This window comes from Primulina tabacum, chromosome 10 (assembly GCF_025594145.1).
Source record: "Primulina tabacum isolate GXHZ01 chromosome 10, ASM2559414v2, whole genome shotgun sequence".
Lineage (NCBI taxonomy): Eukaryota > Viridiplantae > Streptophyta > Magnoliopsida > Lamiales > Gesneriaceae > Primulina > Primulina tabacum.
This window is the reverse complement of record NC_134559.1, coordinates 5,017,262-5,040,745: the sequence shown is the minus strand read 5'-3', so window position 1 is coordinate 5,040,745 and position 23,484 is coordinate 5,017,262. Positions and strand designations below refer to the sequence as shown.

The 23,484-nt window shown below is 35.8% G+C and overlaps 3 protein-coding genes across 3 annotated transcripts; 1 reads left to right on the top strand and 2 right to left on the bottom strand.

Moving 5' to 3' along the window:
• The first annotated feature begins 7,891 nt into the window (after window positions 1–7,891).
• LOC142505237 (lipid phosphate phosphatase delta-like) lies at window positions 7,892–11,782 on the top strand. The gene is made up of 8 exons (XM_075618127.1): window positions 7,892–8,131; window positions 8,216–8,311; window positions 8,437–8,511; window positions 8,620–8,750; window positions 8,971–9,071; window positions 9,151–9,279; window positions 10,802–10,917; window positions 11,229–11,782. The coding sequence occupies exons 1-8, from the start codon at window positions 7,970–7,972 to the stop codon at window positions 11,640–11,642; spliced, it is 1,224 nt and encodes a 407-aa protein (XP_075474242.1). The 5' UTR covers window positions 7,892–7,969; the 3' UTR covers window positions 11,643–11,782.
• On the bottom strand, window positions 11,443–15,103 carry LOC142505236 (fatty acyl-CoA reductase 2, chloroplastic). The gene is made up of 9 exons (XM_075618126.1): window positions 14,578–15,103; window positions 14,253–14,356; window positions 13,964–14,163; window positions 13,752–13,852; window positions 13,321–13,510; window positions 13,051–13,212; window positions 12,896–12,977; window positions 12,377–12,774; window positions 11,443–12,299 (listed from the first exon to the last, which is right to left on the bottom strand). The coding sequence occupies exons 1-9, from the start codon at window positions 14,915–14,917 to the stop codon at window positions 12,134–12,136; spliced, it is 1,743 nt and encodes a 580-aa protein (XP_075474241.1). The 5' UTR covers window positions 14,918–15,103; the 3' UTR covers window positions 11,443–12,133.
• Window positions 15,104–20,109: 5,006 nt separating this feature from the next.
• On the bottom strand, window positions 20,110–22,193 carry LOC142505799 (acyltransferase GLAUCE-like). The gene is made up of 2 exons (XM_075618906.1): window positions 21,608–22,193; window positions 20,110–21,136 (listed from the first exon to the last, which is right to left on the bottom strand). The coding sequence occupies exons 1-2, from the start codon at window positions 22,076–22,078 to the stop codon at window positions 20,255–20,257; spliced, it is 1,353 nt and encodes a 450-aa protein (XP_075475021.1). The 5' UTR covers window positions 22,079–22,193; the 3' UTR covers window positions 20,110–20,254.
• Window positions 22,194–23,484: the final 1,291 nt, after the last annotated feature.

Here is a 23,484-nt window from a genome sequence, read left to right as displayed (position 1 = left end):
GCGTGAGTTGTGCACTTTCTTCCTGCCGCTCGTCAGTCTCCAAAACTTTGGAAACAAATCAAGTCGCAATTCTGCTCTGCGAGGAAAGATTTGGTCTGGGCTTCCTCCCTGCAACGATCACCTCCTTACTTCATTCTCACTTCTCCCACACAGAATTTCCACTGCAATTCACCAGCTCTCTCCCGTCTAAGTCTCATCTATATGTTAACCCTAACGTCGCTTCATCATCACCTCACCACCACCGTCGTGCACACCTTGGCCACCGCATCGCTCGAGCCGCCGCCTGAGCCTCGCCAAACCACCACCCCACCTCGGCCGAGCCACCACCCCGGTCTGCTCGCCCCTCGCCACGCTCGCCCATGCTCTTCCTCCGCTCGGCTGCTCGCCTCGCCCCACGCCCTCGCCGAGCTGCCCTGCCCTCACCAAGTCATGCCTCGCCTGCACGCGCCTCGACAGCGAACGCTCGCCCGAGCCCCCTGCTCGCCTCTCGCCATGCTCGCCCGAGCATCCCAAGCTCGCCCTCCACCATGCTCGCCTGAGCACCTGAGCGCTCCCCTCGCCACGCTCACCCGAGCGCCCATCATCGCTCACTCGCCCGGGCGCTCGCCCTGCTCGCCTCTCGCCGTGCTCGCCCGAGCAACCCGAGCTCGCATCTCGCCTTGCTGCATGCTCGCCCACGAGCGCTTGCCCGCAAGCCCTCGCCCTCACGCCTGCTCGCCCGCAAGTACACCAGCTCGCCCTCACGCCTGCTCGCCCCACTCCCTCTGCACGCTCGCCCGGGTCGATCCCCGTAATTTTCGCAGTGGCAAACATTGTTCGTCAACGACAAACGAAATAAAATTTTCTAACACAATATGCCCTCGTCGCCCCCATCTTCACGGTCCTCTACTAAGCTTTTGAAGGGAAATAATTTTCACTTCCCCGCGCCCTTGACTCCTCTGTTAAAATAGTCCTTAGCAGGAAAAATAAGGTTTCAACCTCTTCACCTTCTAACTCATCTGCTTGGTGATGCCTTAGCAGGAAAATAAAACTCCCACCTTATCATCTCGTAACTCCCCTTCTAAGCCGGGACTTAGCAGGGAAAATCAAACTTCAACCTCCTCACCCTTTGACTCTTCTACTAGGCTCAGCCCAAGTAGGATAATAAAACTTCAACACCCCCACCCTCTAACTCCTCTACTAGGTGCTACCTCAGCAGGAAAATAAAACTTCAACACCCCCACCCTCTAACTCCTCTGCTAGGTGATACCTTAGCATGAAAATAAAACTTCAACACCTCCACCCTCTAACTCCTCTGCTAGGCGATACCTTAGCAGGAAAAATAAAACTTCTCCACCCCCACCCCCTAACTCCTCTGCTAGGCGACACCTTAGCAGGAAAATAAAAATTCTCCTCATCCCCAACTCCGCTCATCCCCTAACTCCTCTGCTAGGCGACACCTTAGCAGGAAAATAAAGATTCTCCACCCTCACCCCTAACTCCTCTGCTAGGTGACGCCATAGCAGGAAAATAAAATTCAACACGCCCACCCTCTAACTCCTTTGCTAGGCGACGCCTTAGCAGGAAAATAAAATTCAACGCCCCCACCCTCTAACTCCTCTGCTAGGTGATACCTTAGCAGGAAAATAAAATTCAACACCTCCACCCCCTTACTCCTCCGCTAGGTGATACCTTAGCCAGAAAATAAAATTCAACCCCTCCATCCTCTAACTCCTCTGCTAGGTGATACCTTAGCAGGAAAATAAAGATTCTCCACCCTCACCCCCTAACTCCTCTGCTAGGCGATGCCTTAACAGGAAAATAAAATTTTTCTCATCCCCGACTCTGCTCCTCTGCTAGGCGATGCCTTAGCAGGAAAATAAAATTCTTCTCCCCCACTCTGCTCCTCTGCTAGGCGATGCCTTAGCAGGAAAAATTAATTCATTTCATCCTCACAATACAACAACATCCACGAACTTAATATAAGAACTTGGCTTTATTAACTTTCAACTGATAACATAAGATAAATTCAGAAACAAAATACAGCAAAATTCAAGTCAAGATTAATATTCTCTAAGGTGACAAGCGTTCCTCAGCCTCTTTAGACCCTTGCCCGACGCATTCTCCAACTTTTATCTCTGCTCCTCTTGTACCTCTATAGGACAAAGTTACACAGTTCTTCATTTCCTAATCATGTTAACCTCCAAACGCGCTCTTTTTCCTTCCTCCCTCACTGCCCCTTCATAACATCGACGCGCGACCCTCTGATCCCCGCATAAAACTCCAACCTCCTTCCCTACGGGAAACTTCAACTTCTGATGATACGTGGACGCTATAGCTCTGATATCCTTTAGGGCTGGTCGCCCCATAATTCCATTGTAAGCAGATGGGGTGTCCACCACAGTAAATGTTGTCATTTTTGTTACCCGCTGAGGCACATGTCCCAAAGATAGAGGAAGGACAATCTGACCGAGCGGCGGGATGGGATGTCCTGCCAATCCATAGAGCGGGTTGTATACCGGCTCAAACTCAAATCCTTCCATCTTCATTTGATCCAACGTGCTCTTGAACAAGACGTTCACGGAGCTTCTATTATCAATAAATATCCTCGCCACATCATAAACGCCTCGAAGGTCTTCCACCCCAAAACTGAAGACGGGGTCTTGTGGTAAGTCTGCAACCTTAGATATCTAAAAGTTCTCCAACCTTCTCCCATGTGCCTTCCGAGCTCGCCCAGAGTCTCCATCAGTAACACCCCCCGAGATCATATGAATCATTCCTCTAGTAGGGTTGTTATCCTCATTCATTCCTCTCCTCGGTACGACGAGTTCCTGAGGAACACCTTGACCTCGACCTTCATCTCTCTGCTCCCCGACCCTCTGATTTAACCATGGAGGGCCTTGACCACGCTTAGGGGACGGGCGAGACCTCGGTCGACTCCCGGATGCAAATCCTTCTCGTCTGTCCCGCGAAGGCAACCTAGCACTGCTCTTAGCCCTTCGCGACTTCTCCCACCTCTCCTCGGGCTCCCTCACCTCCATCACCTCGTCACGACTCCTATTCAGAGGAACATGTGATGAGAATTGTCTTTTGTCCCTAGCCTTATTATCCTCTCTCTCGCCCGCGCCTCTCTTCCTACTTCCTCTTTCCGCTCCCTCAACTCTACTTCCCCCAGGTCGCTGCTCCATCCTCTTATGCCGCTGGGCATCTTCGAGATTTACATATTTTTCCGCCCGAGATAACAGCTCATCATAACTTGATGGAGGTTTCTTTACTAATGATTTAAAGAACTCTCCTCCTCTAAGTCCCTGGGTAAAGACACTTATCATGATGTCAGGAGTGGCGGCTGGTATCTCCAGCGCTGCGTTGTTGAAACGCTGGACAAATTCTCGCAAAGTTTCAGCCTCTTGTTGTTTCATCACAAACAGGCTCAAACAATTCTTCTGGTGCCTCTTGCTGTTGGCAAATCGGTGCGAGAAAGCTGTAGCGAAATCCTCAAAGGACTGTATGGAGTTGGGTTGCAGGGTATTAAACCATTGCTGGGCTGACCTCACCAACGTGCCCAGAAACACCCTGCACCTGACCCTATCTGAATATTGATGTAATAGGGCCGCATTCTCAAATCTCTCCAAGTGTTCTTCGGGGTCAGTATGTCCATCGTACTCTCTCACATTCGACTGTCGAAAATTTGGAGGAAGTCCTTCTTCTAAAATGGCTAGTGAAAAGGGACTTCCTCTCTTGGGTGCCGGTGCTCTGCTTCCCAACTGCTGCCTCAACATCTGTATCTCCCTCCACATCTCCTCCATCTCCGGATTCTCCTCACTTGGTAGGGGTCGCGTCTCCTCCACCCTACTCTGACTGCCCTTCACATTCTCCTCTCGCTCCTGGCGAGCGGCCTGCTCTTCTGCAAACATAGACTCTTGATTCCTCTTCATGGCCTCATCCACTGTCCGGGTGATAAATTGGCTCAACTGTTCCAGGGTCAAGTTCCCCACATTCTCATTGGGACGGGGTTGCTCGACCCTTGTCTCGTGAAGGGACTGCTCGGTTCTTGTCTCTTGACGAGATTGTTCTTGTCTCGTCTCAAGACGCGGTTGTTCTTGTCTTGTCTCAACATGAGATTGTTCGGGTCCCCTCTGAGGACGCGATGATGCCGAGGTAACTCTTCTACTTCTTTTCTTGCCTACCATCTCTACGTCTCAACTCAAGTGTTCCCACAGACGGCGCCAAGTGATACTCACGGGAAATTTAGGGTCCGATTCCAGCAAGTGTCACTAGTCCAGACGCGGGTTCTGAAATTATCCTGAGCCTGAAATCACAAATAAGATCGTTAGGAGGGGGCCAGGAGGGTGTCCTGGCGTAGCCCCTCCGACGCTCAAGTCAAAGACTGAGGATATATGGGGGGAACAGCTAAGGGTGCTACTGAAAACGATATAATGAATTGAATGAATTAACACTCAAACCTGGTATTTATAAGAGAATACATGGCCCTTGATGGGCCTGTCTTCCATTTGGGCTAGGGATGGGCCAGGAGTAATGAGCCCATCCCTAGGGTATCACATTATAAGAGTTCTTTATTTTTTGTTTAGGTTTTTTTTTACTGATTATGTAATTTTTATTATTAATTTTACTTTTTATTAATTCTTTGTATTATTTAAATACCTAAAAAGAATGAAAAATGTGTGCAAAGCCACTTCACTGCGTGGAAGGAATCCGCACAGAGCCACCTGCACCATCACGCGTGGATTGTTTCCTCGCACGATTTTCTCACCCCTTGAATAGGCGAGAATTGAAATGGGGCAGAAATCCCATTTCATCGCGGGGTCTTCTTCGTCTTTTGTACGTGAACTTAAACACTTATCTATTGCATAAATTGAAATTCTCGGTAGCACTTAAACAATAATACAACAATTGTAATCATAAATAAATCTTTAGATTCAATCTATTCAACAACTCTCGACATGAGCGATTAAATAATGTCGCGAGAGAGAAGACAACAACAATTGTAGTCTTTTGATAGCCTTATCTCTTGTGTATGACTGATAAAAATTATCTTCTGATATAACCGAACTGGTAGGTATTATGACTCCGAACTTTGTGAAGTTTATCTTGAATAACAAATTCACTGAGATCTACAGAGCCCAGTTGGTCTGAATAAATTCTGGTTTGATATTAAGATATACAATTTGAATTATTCTGGTTGGACATATCGTCTAGTTGAGCACTTATATGATCCAATATTGAATAGTCCAGTTCTAGAAGGCAGTGCGATTAGAGAATACTTGAACCCTAATATGATACATAAAAAAATATGAGAAGACAGTTGGATCTCGTGACAGCAAGACTCTTTTTGTTATCATTCAAGTCAATGAATTACAACTCAAGACTATTAAAGAAATAGAATATCTACAATTAATTAAAAAAAATATAATTTATAAAATCAAAAAGAAAGTTCTTACCAAGATGGATGTGAATATTGATGATATGCACATATCTGTTAAATGTGATAAAAATAGAAAAATTATACATCAAATAAGTAAATATCACATCATCTGTGCTAATATAAATATATATAATGAGTATACAACATATCAAAATTGATTTCTTGTGAGACAGTTTCACGAATCTTTATCTGTAAGACAGGTCAACCCTACCGATATTCACATTAAAAATTAATACTCTTAGCATAAAAATTAATATTTTTTCATGGATGATCCAAATAAGATATCTGTATCATAAAATACGACCCGTGAATTGGATGGATGTAATAATAGGTGGCCGACACCAACTTGAAGGCAATTTATTCAATAAATTTATTAACTCGTTTCCAAAAGGAAATAACGTCCATTCACTCATAATACCATTTGCTTTCGTTTTCACTTCCCATCTTCCTGAAGGTTTACTAATTATTGACTTTTTTAATAAAATAAAATAAAATAAAACTCACTAGTTTTTCCATAGAATCTTCTATGATAATAACTAATACTATAATTATTTTGATTTTCTAAATTCAATTTTGGCTACTCAGGAAGATTTTACCATAAAGTCCACATTTACAAGGACAATATTTATTGTCTAATGTATTGTATCTTCTTTTTTTTAAAAAAAAATACATGCATGGGATGAACAAAATATTTTCGTTGGTTTTGAATGATAGAATCACAAATAAATAAATTATATCGATACTATTGAATAAATTAAATGTTATTTTGAATATTCATTGAGAATCACACATTTTTAGGTTGGATTAATTGGTAATAAATAATAAAATATTTGATTTGGCGTGATTGTATTGAAAATGGATTTATTTATGAATTTAACTATTATAGTTTGGCTAATTAATATAGTGAATGAAATTCTTAAATAAAATATGGATTATATTATTTTTTACTCATAAACATAATCAACTGAGAAAAAGAACGGAGAGAAAAGTCGTTGTCGGCTTGATTTGAGTTTGGTAATTGAAAATTTATTCAGATTTTTAAAAATTATCTATATGTAACTTAAAAAAAATTGTAATTATTATTCCGTTCCAACACATTTGTAGGATGAGATGACACCAGACAAAAGAATAAATTTAAATATTATTATTTTTTATTTTAATTATTGAAAAACTTACAAAGATATTATATTAGTGTTGAATCTCATCGTTCGAACCAAATAGTATCGTCAATCTAAGTAAAACAGAGCCTAATAGCTCGTTTAATTCGTTCCATGCAAATGTTTAGTTATAATCGATATATCAGGAAGAAGAAATCTATTATTGATAAAACATTATTTGCAACTAGTTACTTTGCACACGCGATGCATGTGTGTACAAACTTTTTTATCATTATCAATGAACTAAAGTGAAATTTGACAAATTATGGAGGGACTAAATTGATATTTGAATGGTTGAAAAAATAAAAAATAAAAATAAAAATGTATGTTGAAATTTAAAACAAAAAACAAAAGTGTAATATTAGTATGATATTATGGTAAAATTGAGAAAAAAAGTTTGTGTCATCTCTAGGTAGTTATTATCACGTCCTCATAATTAATAATATAGTATATATAATTGAAAATATAAATATATTGTTTTGTGTAATAATTGTTCCTACTTGGTAGAGTGATCGAACCGTGGTGTTTGGGCTGCTGTGCGGTTTAAAAGATTTGAGTTACACCATTACCACTAGCTATAACTTTTGACCTAGTGGCAAGCGCTTGATTCTAACAATTGGTGGCAAATGATAAAATGGTAATTTATTATTTTATCTCAAATTCAATCGATCTAATTAAACTTATTACTCTATCCGTCTCATGTGTATAAAATATTATATATTTTTCATACATATTAAGAAAATGATTATAAATTTTATAAATAAATTTTCTAATTTTCCTTTATTTAATGAGAGTTTTTATTAGTTTTTAAAAAGATCATTTTTATCATGATAAAAATAGTTAGAAACAATTAATGTATTTTAATGATATGATAAATATATTAAAAAATAGAGAAAAAATATTAAATATGAAAACTGAACTATATATTTAAAAATAAAAAATGCAATCTTTATATTTTTTTAAAAATATTATTTATTATTTTTATTTTATATCTAACTCAAATATTTTAATAATCAAATATATTTATGACATCCAATTTCATTAAATGGGCGGTAAAAATGATATTTTTGGGTGGTACTGTTCTTCCCTCTGACTTTTCAACGCCAACCTCTTGACTTGACTGGAGGGAGTTTAATCAAAACTAAAATCGGGCCTGAATCTGCTGGCAATTCAGCAGGCTACAGTATTTTTGTGGTTCTTGGAACTTTCTCTTCTTTTTCTTATTATTAATTATTATTTTATTATTATGTGAGTACTCTCTCTCAAACTTGCCTTTATTTCTTTGCGAGGACAGAGGAAAATAATTTCTAGAAAGAATTATCAAGGGGAAGAGAAGAATTATCAAGGGGAAGGAGAGGGGGAGGGGAGAGAGAGATTACTGTAGAAGCCAATGGAAAGCATCACAGGGTGGCAAGTAACTATTCTTTGTGGGATAGCATTGTGGATCGTGGTTTCTTCGATTTTAAATCTGACTGGAAAGATTAGATCTTTAACACAGCCATGGGTTTCGCACTGTGTCCTTTCCGGCACTCCCATTATTCTCAGGATCCAGGTTGGTTCGTTGGGGTGTGTTTGTTGCAGATTTTTTTTTTTCTTTTTGGCTTTTTTCATGGACGACTTTCATTGGGTTTTGCAGAAATGCCAGAATACGTATTTGGATGCCTTGTTTTCTGGGATGTCTTGTGTTGTTTCCGTGCCTTTTTACACTGCGTTTCTTCCTTTCCTTTTCTGGGTATGCTCGCTGTTACTCCTCTATTACATGTGCGTTTTCTGTTTGTGATTGAGCCAGGATTTGGCTGAATTTTGAACATTCCACTCGTAGAATTGTTTATAAAGTTTTTCTTTGTTGTCTTTTAGACCGGGCATTGCAAATTGGCTAGGCAGATGACTCTCTTGATGGCCTTCTGTGATTACATCGGAAACTGTACAAAGGTAAGTTTCTTGCCGTACTTTTCATCGGATTAGGCGCCTGCAGATAACAACACCGTGATCTATTTTGTAGTGTGTTAAATGATTTATTTTTATGATCATGGCTAACAGGATGTAGTATCGGCACCTAGACCTAGTTCTTCACTTGTTAGGAGATTAACAGCGACCAAAGACGAGGAAGAGAATGCAATGGAATATGGATTACCTTCTTCGCACACTCTTAATACCGTTTGCTTGTCAGGGTATGAACTATGAAAATTTTCTTGCATCACGACTCATGTTATTTTTGGCCTACTCAAGAGGCAGTATGCCTTTGTTATGTTTGCGCGCCACGTGCCAATGGAATATTATGTTAGTATTTGTTGATGAGAGAAAATTGATATTGTGTCCCGTGTTATTGGCATGCTTCAGTTTCCCAATTCTTTATCTAATCTTCCCGAGTTTCTCTGTTGGGCAGCGCAGGTATCTGTTTCATTATATTCTGTCCTACTCTGGTTATAATGTCTACACTGCTGTAATGGGATTCAGCATGGTTTGTCTGGTTGTGGGACTCATTGGCTTGGGTAAGTATTATGTTTCAGAATTTTAATGGTTTCTTATTCTTGTCCTACATATCCTGATCTAAGGTTGCTATATTTTCAGGAAGGATATACCTGGGAATGCATAGCTTGATTGATGTTATTGTTGGTCTAGCTATGGGATTGGGGATCCTGGCAATTTGGCTCACTATGTCTGAATACTTGGATAATTTCATAGTCTCGGGTCCAAATGGTAAGGATGCTCTCCATTGACGAGTCATCATTTTTACCCTAACTGCTGTCATGTCATAATTGGGAATCATTGTCAATTGTTTAGAGAAGCTAAAGGTGATGATTTTTTAAAAAATCACGGTTCAGAATTCAGACATGGTTTTGCAGAATCCATGGCCATTAGAATTTTTCAATTTATTTATTTATAGTGATGCAGAAGTGAGGTAGATCCTTAACAGTTGATAATGGCCCAGTTCTGTTGCGGTTCTCACTCCAATTAAGATACGACATGCCCAGGGTCGGTTCTTGGTGACACTATCTAGAAGAAGCTCATGAACATGACATGAAGAAAATGCAAAACAGTATCATATCAGAGGATATGAGAATGCACGTGTCTGTGAATAAACGTTTTGTCAGTTCAAGGACCAAGAGCTGATTGCCTTTTGCCTTCATGTTTTAGTGTCCAAAAACGTGGAATTGCATGTGAGCCTTGCATGATGTATTTTGGATATAGTTACCTAATCGTGTTGTAGACCTTCCTTGTTTCGTCACCTTTTCAATTGATTTAGTTAAAGCGCATGCTAAATAAGGTGCTTGAAGTGTCAAATCAGAGGCCACTTTGCTTTAGCAATTTTTAACCAGGGGAGCTCTTAGCATTTGACTCACACATAAATGTATGATAAAGTTGAGAATTGGACTAATTTGATAAGGGAAAACAGTTTTTTATAAGGGAAAACAGTTTTTTTCTTGGCTGTAAGTTATATGTTACAGAAACCTTGATCTGGGGTTGCTTTACGCGTTTGATCCCCAACTTTCGTTTGATTAAGTAGATTAGCTCATGGATATCTTTAATCTCAGTTTCTACCGAATACCTTGTTACTAGCATGGTAGCACCTTTATCGGTTCCTCTTCAGCAAATTTATGCAATTTCAACCACTACCTCTTAGAAATCTCAATTATGCAACTCAACCATTAATATTTCTTTAGATTTATTTTTGATGGATTCTTCAAGTGCACAGGTTTGTTTATCAAGTGGGAATCATACTTAATTTACAACCTTGGATTGTTTTTACAATCCATTTAACCAAGATTTGTTTATCTAGTAGATATTCTAAAAGTATTCTTTCAATTTTGAATGCCTTACTATCTATTTGATCCAGTTTGGTTGACATCATTAACTGGGAACACCGATATACCAAGAATGTGATTTCCATTTCTGTCTTATTTAACAGCTAGTCATTTGTCAGTAAGGTAGAAAACCTGGAGTGGACGTTTTTTTGTTTTCTATCATTGAAAAATATGTTAGCACCATTTTCGTTGTTATAGTATGTGAAGTAGACGTTTTTTTGTTTTCTGTCATCGAAAAATATGTTAAGCACCATATTCGTTGTTATAGTAGGAATTGATGTGAATCTTGGCCTTCAGGAAAAATGATAAGTATAATCGTTCCTAGATTCAAAATGGTGATGGGTGTATGCTTAGCGTGCTTTTTTTTAAATATATTTTGGTTGATATCTATAAATTGGATATTTTTTTGTCTGCAGTTGCATCATTTTGGGCCACCCTTAGCTTCTTGTTACTCTTTGCCTACCCAACGCCTGAATGTTCGACCCCTAGTTTTGAGTTCCATACCGCCTTCAATGGTGTTTCCTTGGGAATTGTAAGTGAACAAACTTTTTTCCCGTTTAATTTCTCGGCTTGTTTGCTGCTGTAGAGGTCAATATGTTCGACGGCCTTTTGTATTCCATTGCATTAATGTCATCATTTTTTACCTCCTATATTCTTGTTTATACTACTTTAGCTACATATATATATATGTAGGTCTTCACGGCCTAACCACTTGACTGATGTGTTATGCTGTGTTCTCTTTCACATTATTCAGATACGTCTGAACTTTCAGCGTATTTTGGTTTATAATCCCCACATGTATGTTACACCAGAGAAATTATTGACGGCAGTCATATTATTCAGGTAATTGGGGTCCACCTAACGTTTCATCAGTTTCACCATGAAAATGTGGCACAAATATTTTCCCCTCAGTTGCCAGTTCCCACATTTGTTGGTAGAATTCTTTTGGGCATTCCAACCATTCTTGTCGTGAAGTATTGCAGCAAGGCTCTTGCAAAATGGATTATTCCCATTCTTGCGAATGCTCTGGGAATTCAAATAAGATCAACGAGCTATGTACCCGCTTTAAAAGGTGGGATGTCTCCTGATAAGAAGTTGGGTGAAGTGAAGCAATCAGGGTATGTCCAGAAACTCTTCTTTTTCTCCGAGCAGACTTCATTTGACGTTGATACTGGCATAAGGTTCATTCAGTATTCTGGTCTTGCATGGTCTGTTGTTGATCTTGTTCCTTCTCTATTTTCTTTCCTCGGCTTGTGATACCATGTACCATATGCTTTTGTATGGCGAGCTATTCTTTTTTGGTGCATTACTTGTAATATGCACATATGTACGTGGACGATTAAATTCTTTAACCGTTAATGCCATGACCAAGCAGTTTAGAAATTGGAAGGATAAAATTTTCATCAAACGAATGTTTTTGAGCCACTTGGGTTTGAAAATTCCTTGGTATTGTATATGGTACAAGATTTGCAAGAAACGCTGCTACAGCTGGAGCTGTTGCTATGTATGCATCAATGATAGCGATCAATTAAAAACATGGGAGTTCTTGCAGATGTGGTTTAAGTTGTCTGCTGGATTGGTGATTCATTAAACAATAAGTGTGTTCAAACAGACAAGACACACATACATAGCTGATAATCTATATGTATTATCACAACCACCATACACTAGCAACTCTTATTTTTGTCTCTATTGGTATCAGGAAATTACACAAAAGAACTTGTAATATATTTGGAAGAAGAAAATGTTCAGCTGCTCAAACCTCTACCCTTCATCACATGCCTTCTCAACCCCGGAATATGAACATTAGAGATGTAATCTTTCCAATCTATATTCTCCACGTCAAATCCAAATTGCAGTTGTTCTTCGGTAGACATAGATCCCAGCAATCTTTTAGTGTTGCTGTTATCAAACCTGTCATATATTTCATGTTGAGGGAAACTATATACAGAAAAGCATGTTGGGATCATGGAAAACTTGAAAATGTATACCTGCCGCCATAGAATGCATAGGGTTTGTAAATATTAGCCAGATTTTTGGCTTGCTCCACTGATTTTCTGCAAATGAGTTGGAGTTTCTGTGACAACTTTCCATCAAGATTGGACAAAGCCCCCAATCCAGTTCGGTTGATAGCATGCCTCCAAAGGTGAGAGGAGAAGTCATCCATGGAGCTGAATAGCTTCATCTGTGGAACACGAACTGGGACCCCTGTAGAGTCGATGAATGGCAGAGAATTGAAGTGCTCGAATACTAGCTTAGCCAGGTCCCTGAAAACTAGGGGGTTCACAACAGATGAAGCTATCTGATATGTGCTAGTTTCTGCTTTTCCAGATGCCCCATGCTTAACCATGGCTGCCAAAGTTGCGTTCACAACCATATCTGCTGGAACCTGAAACAATCCCTGACATATCAGACCTTTTAATCTCTATCTTCTAATTATATAATACTCTGAATATATTACCATTATTATTATACTGAAAATATACAAAATTTATCGTGATCAGACTTACCACATCAAGAACTCCATTTGGGTCAACCAGAAAACCCGTGAGCTGACCCTTTCCATATTGAAGAATAATGGGATCCATCATCCTGGTGAATAGAGATCAACTACGTTCATATCTGTTTATCCAAGTAAAGTTGTGATCTTTCTTGAAATACATACCTGTTCCCCTCCATCCAACCGGGGAATGGTTCTTTGTAAGTGCTCTCGATGACACTTGGTCTAATTACGACAACTGGTATGTTGCCTCTAAGGTTATTTATCATCATCTCTCCCATCGCCTTCGTAAAAACATATGTATCTTGCCATCCAAATTTGTTTGCTCTGATGATCATAACATTGAAAACGATACAACAAAACTAATTCTACGATATTTGAGCAACTACAAAACTAGATATTTATCAGAGAAAGAACTCGAATTTGTTAAATTACCTTTGGATCCCTAGATCTTTCATTTTCTGAAGCAGTGCTGCATCATCTCCAAGAGCTTGCTTTGATTCCAAGACTAGCTTTATTTCATCTTCCACATTCAATCTGTGGTGTATGTGATCACCTGCTATACTTTCACCTAAGCTGAAAGGCTTTTCCATGATTCTGCCTTGCCTTTGTCCATTCACATAAGCTGATATTGCCATAATAAATAAACGAAAATAAACCATCTTCTTCAAGAATGCACATATGTAAATCTATCCATATCAAACATGGAACGTTCGAGCATATCTACGTTTAAATTTAGACAAAAAAATCCAACTTAAAGAACTTTCACGATCACAGTGGGAGCTTTGATCAATAAGAAAAATGGAAATTCGGAGTCATTTAAAAAGTTTGCATGACAGCTAATACAATGAATACTTGCAACTTGCCTGTGGATATTTGCAGGAAGAGCTTAAGTTTCTGGCATTTTCTAGCAAAACTCATAAGGCGCATAGGTCCACCGGTGTTTATGTCGAGAGCTGTATCATACCTGAAATTCATCAAACCTTTTACCTAAGACATGCATACTTTTTGGTACATAATTTCGTCGTAGATATTAAATGAAAACACAAAAAACCAAATAAATGCTTCAAGTGTATACCTTTCATCAAAAGTTGTATTAGCTGCAGAATTTATTATCACATTAACCTGTTTGCTGATCAAATCAGACGCTTCCTCATCTATACCAAGATTCGATTCACAAATATTTCCAACCACAGGAACCAACTTGCTCAGCATGAAAGCTTGATATGATTTTCCATGAGTTTGTTTCAGGCGCTTGAAAAGCTCCGTATTTATTATCTACGAACGTTTAGGGCCATTAACTTTTGCATAAATTTATTTCAAGGAAATATATACACAAAGAAATCGGTGCTTAAGAACTTGCATACTTCATTTTTCAACCTCCCAATAGCAGCTTCTTTGTTCTTAGCCTTGATCAAGACAAATATACTATGGACATCTGGTGCTGTCCTAAGTATTTTCTCAATGATAACTGAAAATTGTACGTAGAAAAGACATGTAAATATTGATTCATCATACATATAAGTGACATATAGCAACATCATCTTCGTAACATAAACTATAAATCTATCAGTTAACTAGAAAATTGCATGGTAGAATATTATCGCTCGTGCACACATATTGAAAATTTCTCCTCCCTATACGGCTTAACGTTAATGAAGAAAATTAATTTAGTGAAGAAAGAGGAATTACTTTTTCCCAAAAATCCAGTAGCACCAGTGATAAGAAAGGACTTCCCTTGAAGAAACTTGACAATGCCAATACCATCATCGTGCATTTCCACATCCTTCCCTTCCGGACTTAAAACCAGACTACTAGCTTCCATAAAAGTGGTCGCCCCATGATCCGAGCTAATCAACGACGACGTTTCCGTAAAAACAGAAGAAATCCCACTGAACTTCCTTGCATGATTATTGCCACTTTGACAGAACACCACCACACTCTTGTTATTTTTATTTTTACTATAGTCTGAGACATTCACAGCGCCGTTTAACACAACCGGGATGGAAGAACTGAGAGACAAAGCCTCCATTCTTGCCCTGAGATATGTAAAAAGTTATCACAAAAGAATAATGCAAGACAACCCAAAGCTTTCTATGAGCTAGGTGCAATAATGGTTGGCTGCAAAGTTAGCTTAACAATCTCATTCCTTCTATTTTTTCTTCTTGAATTTTTTAATACAAAAACAAGTTAAAAGCTTGTTTGTATAAGATATGAGTTTGGTTCGATTTAAGATGAGAAGATAAAAGATGGTTAGTTTGGGGGGTTTTTAAAGTGGAAGGAGATAAGAATTAGGAGAATCAAAACAAGGCTCTCTTTTTGCATGCCTCCCCCTATGCTAGCTCACGCACTTACTCACAAACGACTATTTTGCAGGAATCCTAATAATAAATTATTACATAATTTAATTTATAAATCAATATAATTAGTCAGCTCTATATGTTACGTTGTAAAAATCTAACAACAAAATACACCAGAATAAAGGGTGTGACAACCTAGAATATATATTATACTCACTTTCCCCAACAATATATATCTATATTTCTATAATCTATATAAATAAGAATATAATAAAAATCTCAATTGTGTTTTTATTTTTATATGCCCTTGATATTTCTCGAAATTATCATTGACTCTTGATCTTTCGTCCTTTGATTTTTCCCTATTTTAATGTATTTATCCGTGTCTATATAAAAGTATGTAAAAACTTGTGTAAGACGGTCTCACGAGTCGTATTTTGTGAGACGAATCTCCTATTTGGGTAATCCATGAAAAAATATTACTTTTTATGCTAAGAGTAGTACTTTTTATTGTGAATATCGGTAGAGTTCGTGAGACCGTCTCACAAGAGACCTACTCATAAAAGTATGAATAAGAATCTCAATTGTGTTTTTATTTTTATGCCCTTAACATTTCTAATTTTTCGAAATTACCATTGACTCTTGATCTTCCGTCCTTTGATTTTCCCTATTTTAATATTAATTATAATTATTAATATTAATTGTTTATTTTTATTTTGTATATGTTAATAATTAATTGATTCTTTATCATATAGTTGATGACGTATTGATATAAGCTACAAAGTTTGTATATGGATAGAAGTTGGATAGTCATTATCGACTGAACCATTATTTATTATCATTAAATTACATTATTAAATTACATTCAATCCAATTAATTATGAATATATTTTTTAAACCACGAGTATTCCATGCAATTGCCATCTTTTGTGGCTTCTTTCTTTTCCTTTATCGAATAAGTAATAATAATGAATATAATTCTTTAGTCCTAATGAGAGATAGAAGATCGTCGACGGGATCTTTTAAGGTTTTGTGAATTCCTGTTAAGATATGTATTGTATTTGTGTTTCTTAGTTTTCCAAATTCTATTTTCTTGTGATTATTATGTTGTTATATTTCATTTTTTGCATGACTTAATGAGATGTATTCAATTCAGAGTTTTGATTACTTATAATGACTTTTTCAAATGATAGACTTTTATAGATTTGATATATTTTTATTGACTTTTACAGAATCTCACAGATTTATAAACAGATTTATGTGGATTCATGTAGATTTTTTTGTAAGATTTTTATAGACTTTGTGGATTTTTTTTATATAGAATTTTATACATTTTGTACTTAATTATAACATATTATTTTTTATTAATTTCTTTGAACCAATAATTGATTGACATATATAACATATTCAGTTTGAAATAGTATTTCAAAATTTATATTAATAAATAAATCTACTTATTTAAAAATTAAATCATTTAATCCTTATATGTGTATATATCTGAGTTTATATGCATGTTTGTAAATTTTTTAAAATACATCAATTGATTTATTTGTAACCTTGTTTTTGAATTGATATATATATATATATATATATATATGTGTGTGTGTGTGTGTGTGTGTGTGTGTGTGAAAATAATATTATTTATCATTGTGTGGATACAAATTTTTTTATAAAAATATCATAACTTATATATTAATTATTGAAAATGCTAAAAATAATTTAGAAAATCATGGTTGTTGCGAGGCTATTCAATTATTAAGAATTAAGTCCCTCGGGGGCCATGTCCCATCTGAGGAGAGAAGATAAAAAGAGATGTGATGTGAAACGAGTGAGAGAGAAATAAATAGCTTGTATATGAGTTAGAAGTTTTAAAAATCCATCCAAATCTTTGGGTTGAACCTAATACAATTTTTGACAATTTATAGTTGTACTTTAGGCTTTAATATTTGTATGTTAATGAATTACATGAAGTTATTAAAAGTCTATTGAAAATTTGAATACCTCTAGACTTTTATAGAGTTTTTAAAAGTCAATATTGAATACCACTTGATTTTTTAAAACTCTATGAAAGTCTATTTTGAATACCACTAGACTTCTATAGAATATGCAAAAGTTTTAATTGAATATCTCTAGACTTTTAAAATCTACAAACGTCATTAAAATAATATTTTTTATTTGAATTTCAAATGTTGCTTTTTAATTTTATGTATTAAAACAATTTCATCTTTCATCTTGCACATTAATTATAATATAAACTATTTTTTATATTAGTTATCAATCTCTGTGAGTTTTGAATATCTAATGTATGTTATTTCATGGTAACATAAAACAATGTGATTACAAGAATAGGATATTTATTTGTTGTAGTTCTTGAGCTCAGATGATTTCAAGTGCCTGAGTTAGCGGTTCTTGTTGTTTCTCAAAGAAATGTAAATATGAAAGAAATACACATGATGAATAAGGAATATGGAACTAGAAATAAATACGATAGAAAAATATGAATAAGAAGAATATTCTCGTTGTAATTGAGTTAGCCATTTTTTTATTAACGATATCGTGAAAAATATTTATTATTAAAATAATCGATTCAAAATAATATGGACAAATAACATATGTTTAAATGTAAGTAGAGATATATTATAATGTAAGTAAATATATATTATAATTAAGTTTAATGATAACCTTATAAAAATTATGAAAGATCAAGAGATTATATTAAACAAGAAATTTAAAAAATGATGTGAGAATAATGAAATAATAAGATAAAATTTTCATTTCCAATGAAGTGACATGATATTAATTTGAATTGCAAGTATTTTTACAAACATATATTAATTCGTCATCGTTTATAGCTCAATATGTATATCAAATTTTACGAGTTCTTATGGAGGAAACAAATTAGACTTGAATATTTAATCTTTGTTATCGTATTTCAATTAATAAATTTCCAAGATCGTTTAATAATTTCAAATAATATGTGTTTCACGTGCAACGCACGTATTGCTTACCAGTGCCTATACATAGTGGAGGTAGTTAATGTTTCGATCGAAATTATCCCGCAAGAAGATGATAGTGGATACGATCCAATGGAGAATCAACCAAGCAACTCGATATACATGAAAGGAATATTTTATTCTTTTATTATTTTGTTAAATTGATATTATCAATTTAAGATTTTGTCTTTCTAGATTTTCAAATCTTGCTTGATTTAATTTTAAATGATAATATCTTGGTTTAATTATTTCTTGATTATAAGATCTTGCTTGATTTATATCTAAATATTATATGATTTGTTTTTAATATAATTTTTATCTCAAAGATATTTTATCCATGTTTAAAATAGTGTTATCTCTAATAAAAATCTTATTTCTATATTTTCTTGGACTATTTTATGGAATGCTTTTTAGGTCAAATATTGGTTATATATAGATGAAGAAATTCACGGCCGCAGGAGAAGTGGGGAGGAGAGAGTTGGAGAGAAGAGAGTCTTTTTCGTTTGAAGCTTCTCGTGTGAGTCTTTTGATGTGACTCTTTCGTGAGGTCGGCAAAGGAGCGCTTACATAGAAGAAAAAAACAAAATCCGAACCTATATTTTGACGAGATGTTTTTGTGTGATTGGTTGATCACTTTACAGCGTATGAGAGCTGCTGGATTTTTCTGAACACACAGAGAGTTCAGATATTGAAGATTTTCGTGTTGAACATTTTGTGTGATTTATTCACATATACCGTGTTGCTGATTGGTGTTGACAACACTCGAGAACAACACTGACGCAGAGTGTTGATCGAAGAGTGGTTGTGTTTGTTTTAAGCAATACGTTTTTTATTTTATGCATCTAGTTTTTATGTGATTTATTTTGATGCATTTTTAATTCCTTGGAGTGTCAAGGAATTTGGTTTTGTTATTCTCACTAGTATTGTTTTGTTGTAAACGATTTACATAACTTTTCTAGTGAATTTTTTGCCATGAGGCATCGCACAAGTATTCGTACTTGTACATAATTTAAATCTGATATTAATTTATTAAAATTATATTTGTGTGTTAATACTTAATTTCCGCTGCATGTTGTGTACTCGTGTTAACAACACCAGAGCACAACACTAACTTCTGATACACACATTATAATGTTTCAATTAATTTTCTGTACGTTTACGAGCAATAATTCCTTACAATAGAACCTTATCTGCCTAGTTCCTCTTTATATATACTAGTATTTAACCCGTGCGATGCACGGGATGATATTATTAAAAATTAATTATTATAAAAAAATAATAGATATTTAAATTGTAAAAAAAATATAATTATAAAAATAAAAATAAGAAACTATTTTTTCCCTAATTTTGAAAAAAATTCTTAAATATAAATGTATGTCGATTAATTGTGTTATCCTAAGTTAATGACATGGTTCTTATCGTGTTTAAAATATTAATGTCTACCACCAACCTAAATACATATTTAGTTCTTTAATTTTTGAGAAACTATATATATTATTATTTTTTTAACATATGATAAATAAATATTTTTAAATCAAATTTAATAAAACTAATGAGAAATAATTTTTTCAAATCATATCATAAATTAAATTGATTGATATAATCAATGCAAAAGTTTTAATGTAGTTTATGTTTTTAATAGAGTTTAGTTTCATTTTAAATAAAAAATAATAAAAGACATATAATACATAAATTATATTTGGATTAATATAAAAATGAATTAAATTCAAATTTGATTGCAAATAATAAATGAAATTATCATTTATTGCAGTACACATTTCAATATTCATGATATATATTTCTTTTTTTAGAAATGACATTTTGACGGAAAATTACTATTTTTGGCAAAAAATCTGATTTTATATATATACAGATATACACAAAAATAAAATAAAAACATATCAACTGAAAAGACTTCGACTCACTCGTAATTTTTCACGCAGTCACGAATGTCACATTTTCTTCACTGCTATTATATTACATATTGTTATTATTATTTTTAAAAAGCTATTACATTATAGATACATAATTTCTGGCGTGGTCACATCCATTTCATGTGAACAATAAACATCATGTTCAAATAAAGAAGTTTTGGAACTGGGATTTGAATTTGTCCATGTCCGGAGGAGGCAATGAAACTAAGGCATTGATTCCATGGCTGTCAGGAAAAATCCAACAGATATCCTTCCTATGGCTGGCCACCGGGCAGCTGTATAATGGCTTCCCCCATGGATACTCCACTTGATCAAACCCTAATTTTAGCCATGAACTCATCATATACTCACCACATGGGAGTAATTTGTGTATCTCCATCGAATCAATGACAGATCTTGCGTACTCACTCGTCACTCTCGCCGGAGCCGCCGACACCATTTCAACCAGATTTGAGAACGACCCGTGTTCTATGTCTGAGCATTTTGCGGATGAATAAGCAAGCAGAACTGCGTTGCCGCAGTATGGCAGAGGCAGAGGTGGGTTATTCAGCCTGGACCTTAAGTCCACCACGTTTAGCAAAGTGGACACTCTGTCTGACTCTTCTTTGTTGTGGTCCTGCATATACGACAAGGCTTTGCATCGCCACACGAGCGCCGCCACCACGTCGAAACTGGAGATCTTCTTCTTTGTATCTTTTGCTGCCTTCTGTTTTAGATAGGTGATATCATTTGGTGTGAATTTCAAGATTATGTAGTCCAATGTTTCCCGTTTACAGTCGAAAATAGGTGGGCTGGAATCGGGGAGTTGAGGTTTGAAAAACTCTGGATGTGGATACTCAACAGTGGGCGGAGATCTGGCAGCAAGGAGGCGGCGGTCGTTGCATGGAGTGAAAGGGAAGGGCTTGTCTTCGTCCAATGCTTGGGAAGCGAGAATATCACTGAAAATTTTAGCACTTATTCCGTCATGCAGTATATGATTCACCGACATTCCAAATGCAAAACCTCCACACTTAAATGATGTTACCTGCAATTGCAATAAACTTCATTATTTCATGTATACAACCCCCAAATATTTTATCCAACTGATGTTGAATAACTAACACATGCACTCTCTCACGCCCGTTTACGAGACAATAAATGGTCCAACTATGTGTAGTGCAATACGTAACAATGAAATCTGACTCTGATATAATGTTAAGTTTGATACTTGGAACTAACTCAACTTCAAAAGTTAGCTCCAATGAGAGGATTCTACAGGTTCATATATATTATAACTCCTAAAAACAACTAACAATATTCTTTTATTTGTCTCTCTCATCATATATAAATCATTTAGTATTTATAAGGCAAAAAGTGGTGCCGGCAGAAGATTTATTTGGAAGGTACATATACACTTGTAGTTTTTAGGAACAAAATATATTTTATAATTTAAATTTGTTTCCTTGCGGATGTCTGTTGGCACCGCAGCTGAAAGGAAGTTTTGCTTGCATATAACCTGAAAAATGCAGAGCGGTTGATCATCGTGATCATCAGCGGAAGACAGCACCAGATTCTTTAGAGAGTGGACAGCAAGTTGCTGGAATCCCAGATTGGGACAACCCAATTCGCCTATCTCTTCAAGTGAGTACTCAGAAGAGGCCACCACAAAGCCAGCCCCGGCCGAGTTGCACTCTATCTCCAGCCGCCCGGATTCCTGGTTCAGCTTCAGTCTTCCGGCCATGAAGTCGAAGAAGACGAGCACTTTTTCCAGCGCAGTTTTGAGTCTTTTGGCCACAGATTCGGGTGGGAACTTCGGGTCGGCGGAGAAAAAATTGGCTGTGGGGATTCTGTAATTTAGAATTTGATCTATGTTGGACAAGAAGATGGATTTTTTCTCAGCTGACTCTTGTGCTGGGAAAACCAGCGTGGATTCTTGGAATGTGACCTTAAGGTCTTGCATGGCAGAATTGGGCAAGATAATTGCCATGGCTTGGCCTTATTTCTTATGATTGTATATATGTTATCCCGATAAGTTTTTGTATGAATTGTGCGTATAGAAATGTTATCAGCCGCAGCTATTTATTGACAACTCCATGCAGGGTTGATTGTTGATTAATTGAACCAAGATGGAGCTCCCTCCATAGTGAAATCCCATTTTAGTAATATATTTCTACATTGCTTGCATCCCACAATAAAGTCCTTTTTTTTCCCAAAAAAGAGAAAATTAAATTGTTATTGTTTTTTTTAAGGATTTGGTCACATGTGTTGTGATCAAATTTCAGTTTTAGTCTCGCATATTCTGATTTTTGGTAAATTTAGCTTTTTTTTCCAACGAAAATAATGATGTGAAAAAGCACACATAAGTTTTACATTAATGTCATATTGATATCACGTAAGCGTCATGTAAGAAAAATGATTAAACTTGATTTAAAAAGATAGATGATTGAGATTGTAATTTTAAAATATAGATAACCACAGTTACAAAAGAAAAACTTATACGATCAAAAATACAATTTTCTTAAAAAAAAATGCACGTGGGTGTATGTATTATATAAAATAATTTTTTTCATGTTCATTAAATCATGAACTGATCTTAAAAGGGGCCCTGCCTTCTTGAATAAATTTTTTTTTTTAAAAAAAACAATTGAATATATGCATAGTTAAATGTGCAACTATGTATGACAAGCATACAAAACCAACGAGTTAAATGATTTCAATAAATTCTACACTAATCGCGCAAGAAGAATGAGAAAAAATCGGTTGGACTTTCTTTTCAATTATATATAAATACGGGCCTTACTTTTGGTGAGAAATCAATTTGCATTAATAAGATAAGTTACTAGGAAGGAAAAAAGTTTTTTAAAAAACCCCTTGGACCCTTTTCTTTCTTTGATTGATTGATTTTATACCAGATTGATTTTTTTCCCTAATTTATCAAAATCTTTTCACAAGTTATATATATATATATATATATATATTCACAAACTCCATATCAAGACCGGAGTTCGCATGTTCAATTCTTTACCAACCTCGCTTGCTTGGTATTGTTTATCTAGTTGACGTAATTTGTATCTTATTGTATTCAGTTTGAAAATTTATCCAGTGAACATATGAATAACACGGCTTCATGTTCCCAAATTTTCAAAATTGAATAAGATAAAATGTTTATTCCTAATCTATGTTAGTTTCTAAAAAATTGATTATTCAAGTGTGAGATGGATTTATTATGCGATATAAGTAGTAATATTAAGTACTGATGAATGAATATAATGATATCTAATATTAAAATTTTACTTTCCATTTACCTTTTTCTCCGTCCGCTTCAAACATTAGATTTTTTACTCCTAAATAAACAATAAAAGTTCATACTGATTATGAATTTGAGTAGGTCTC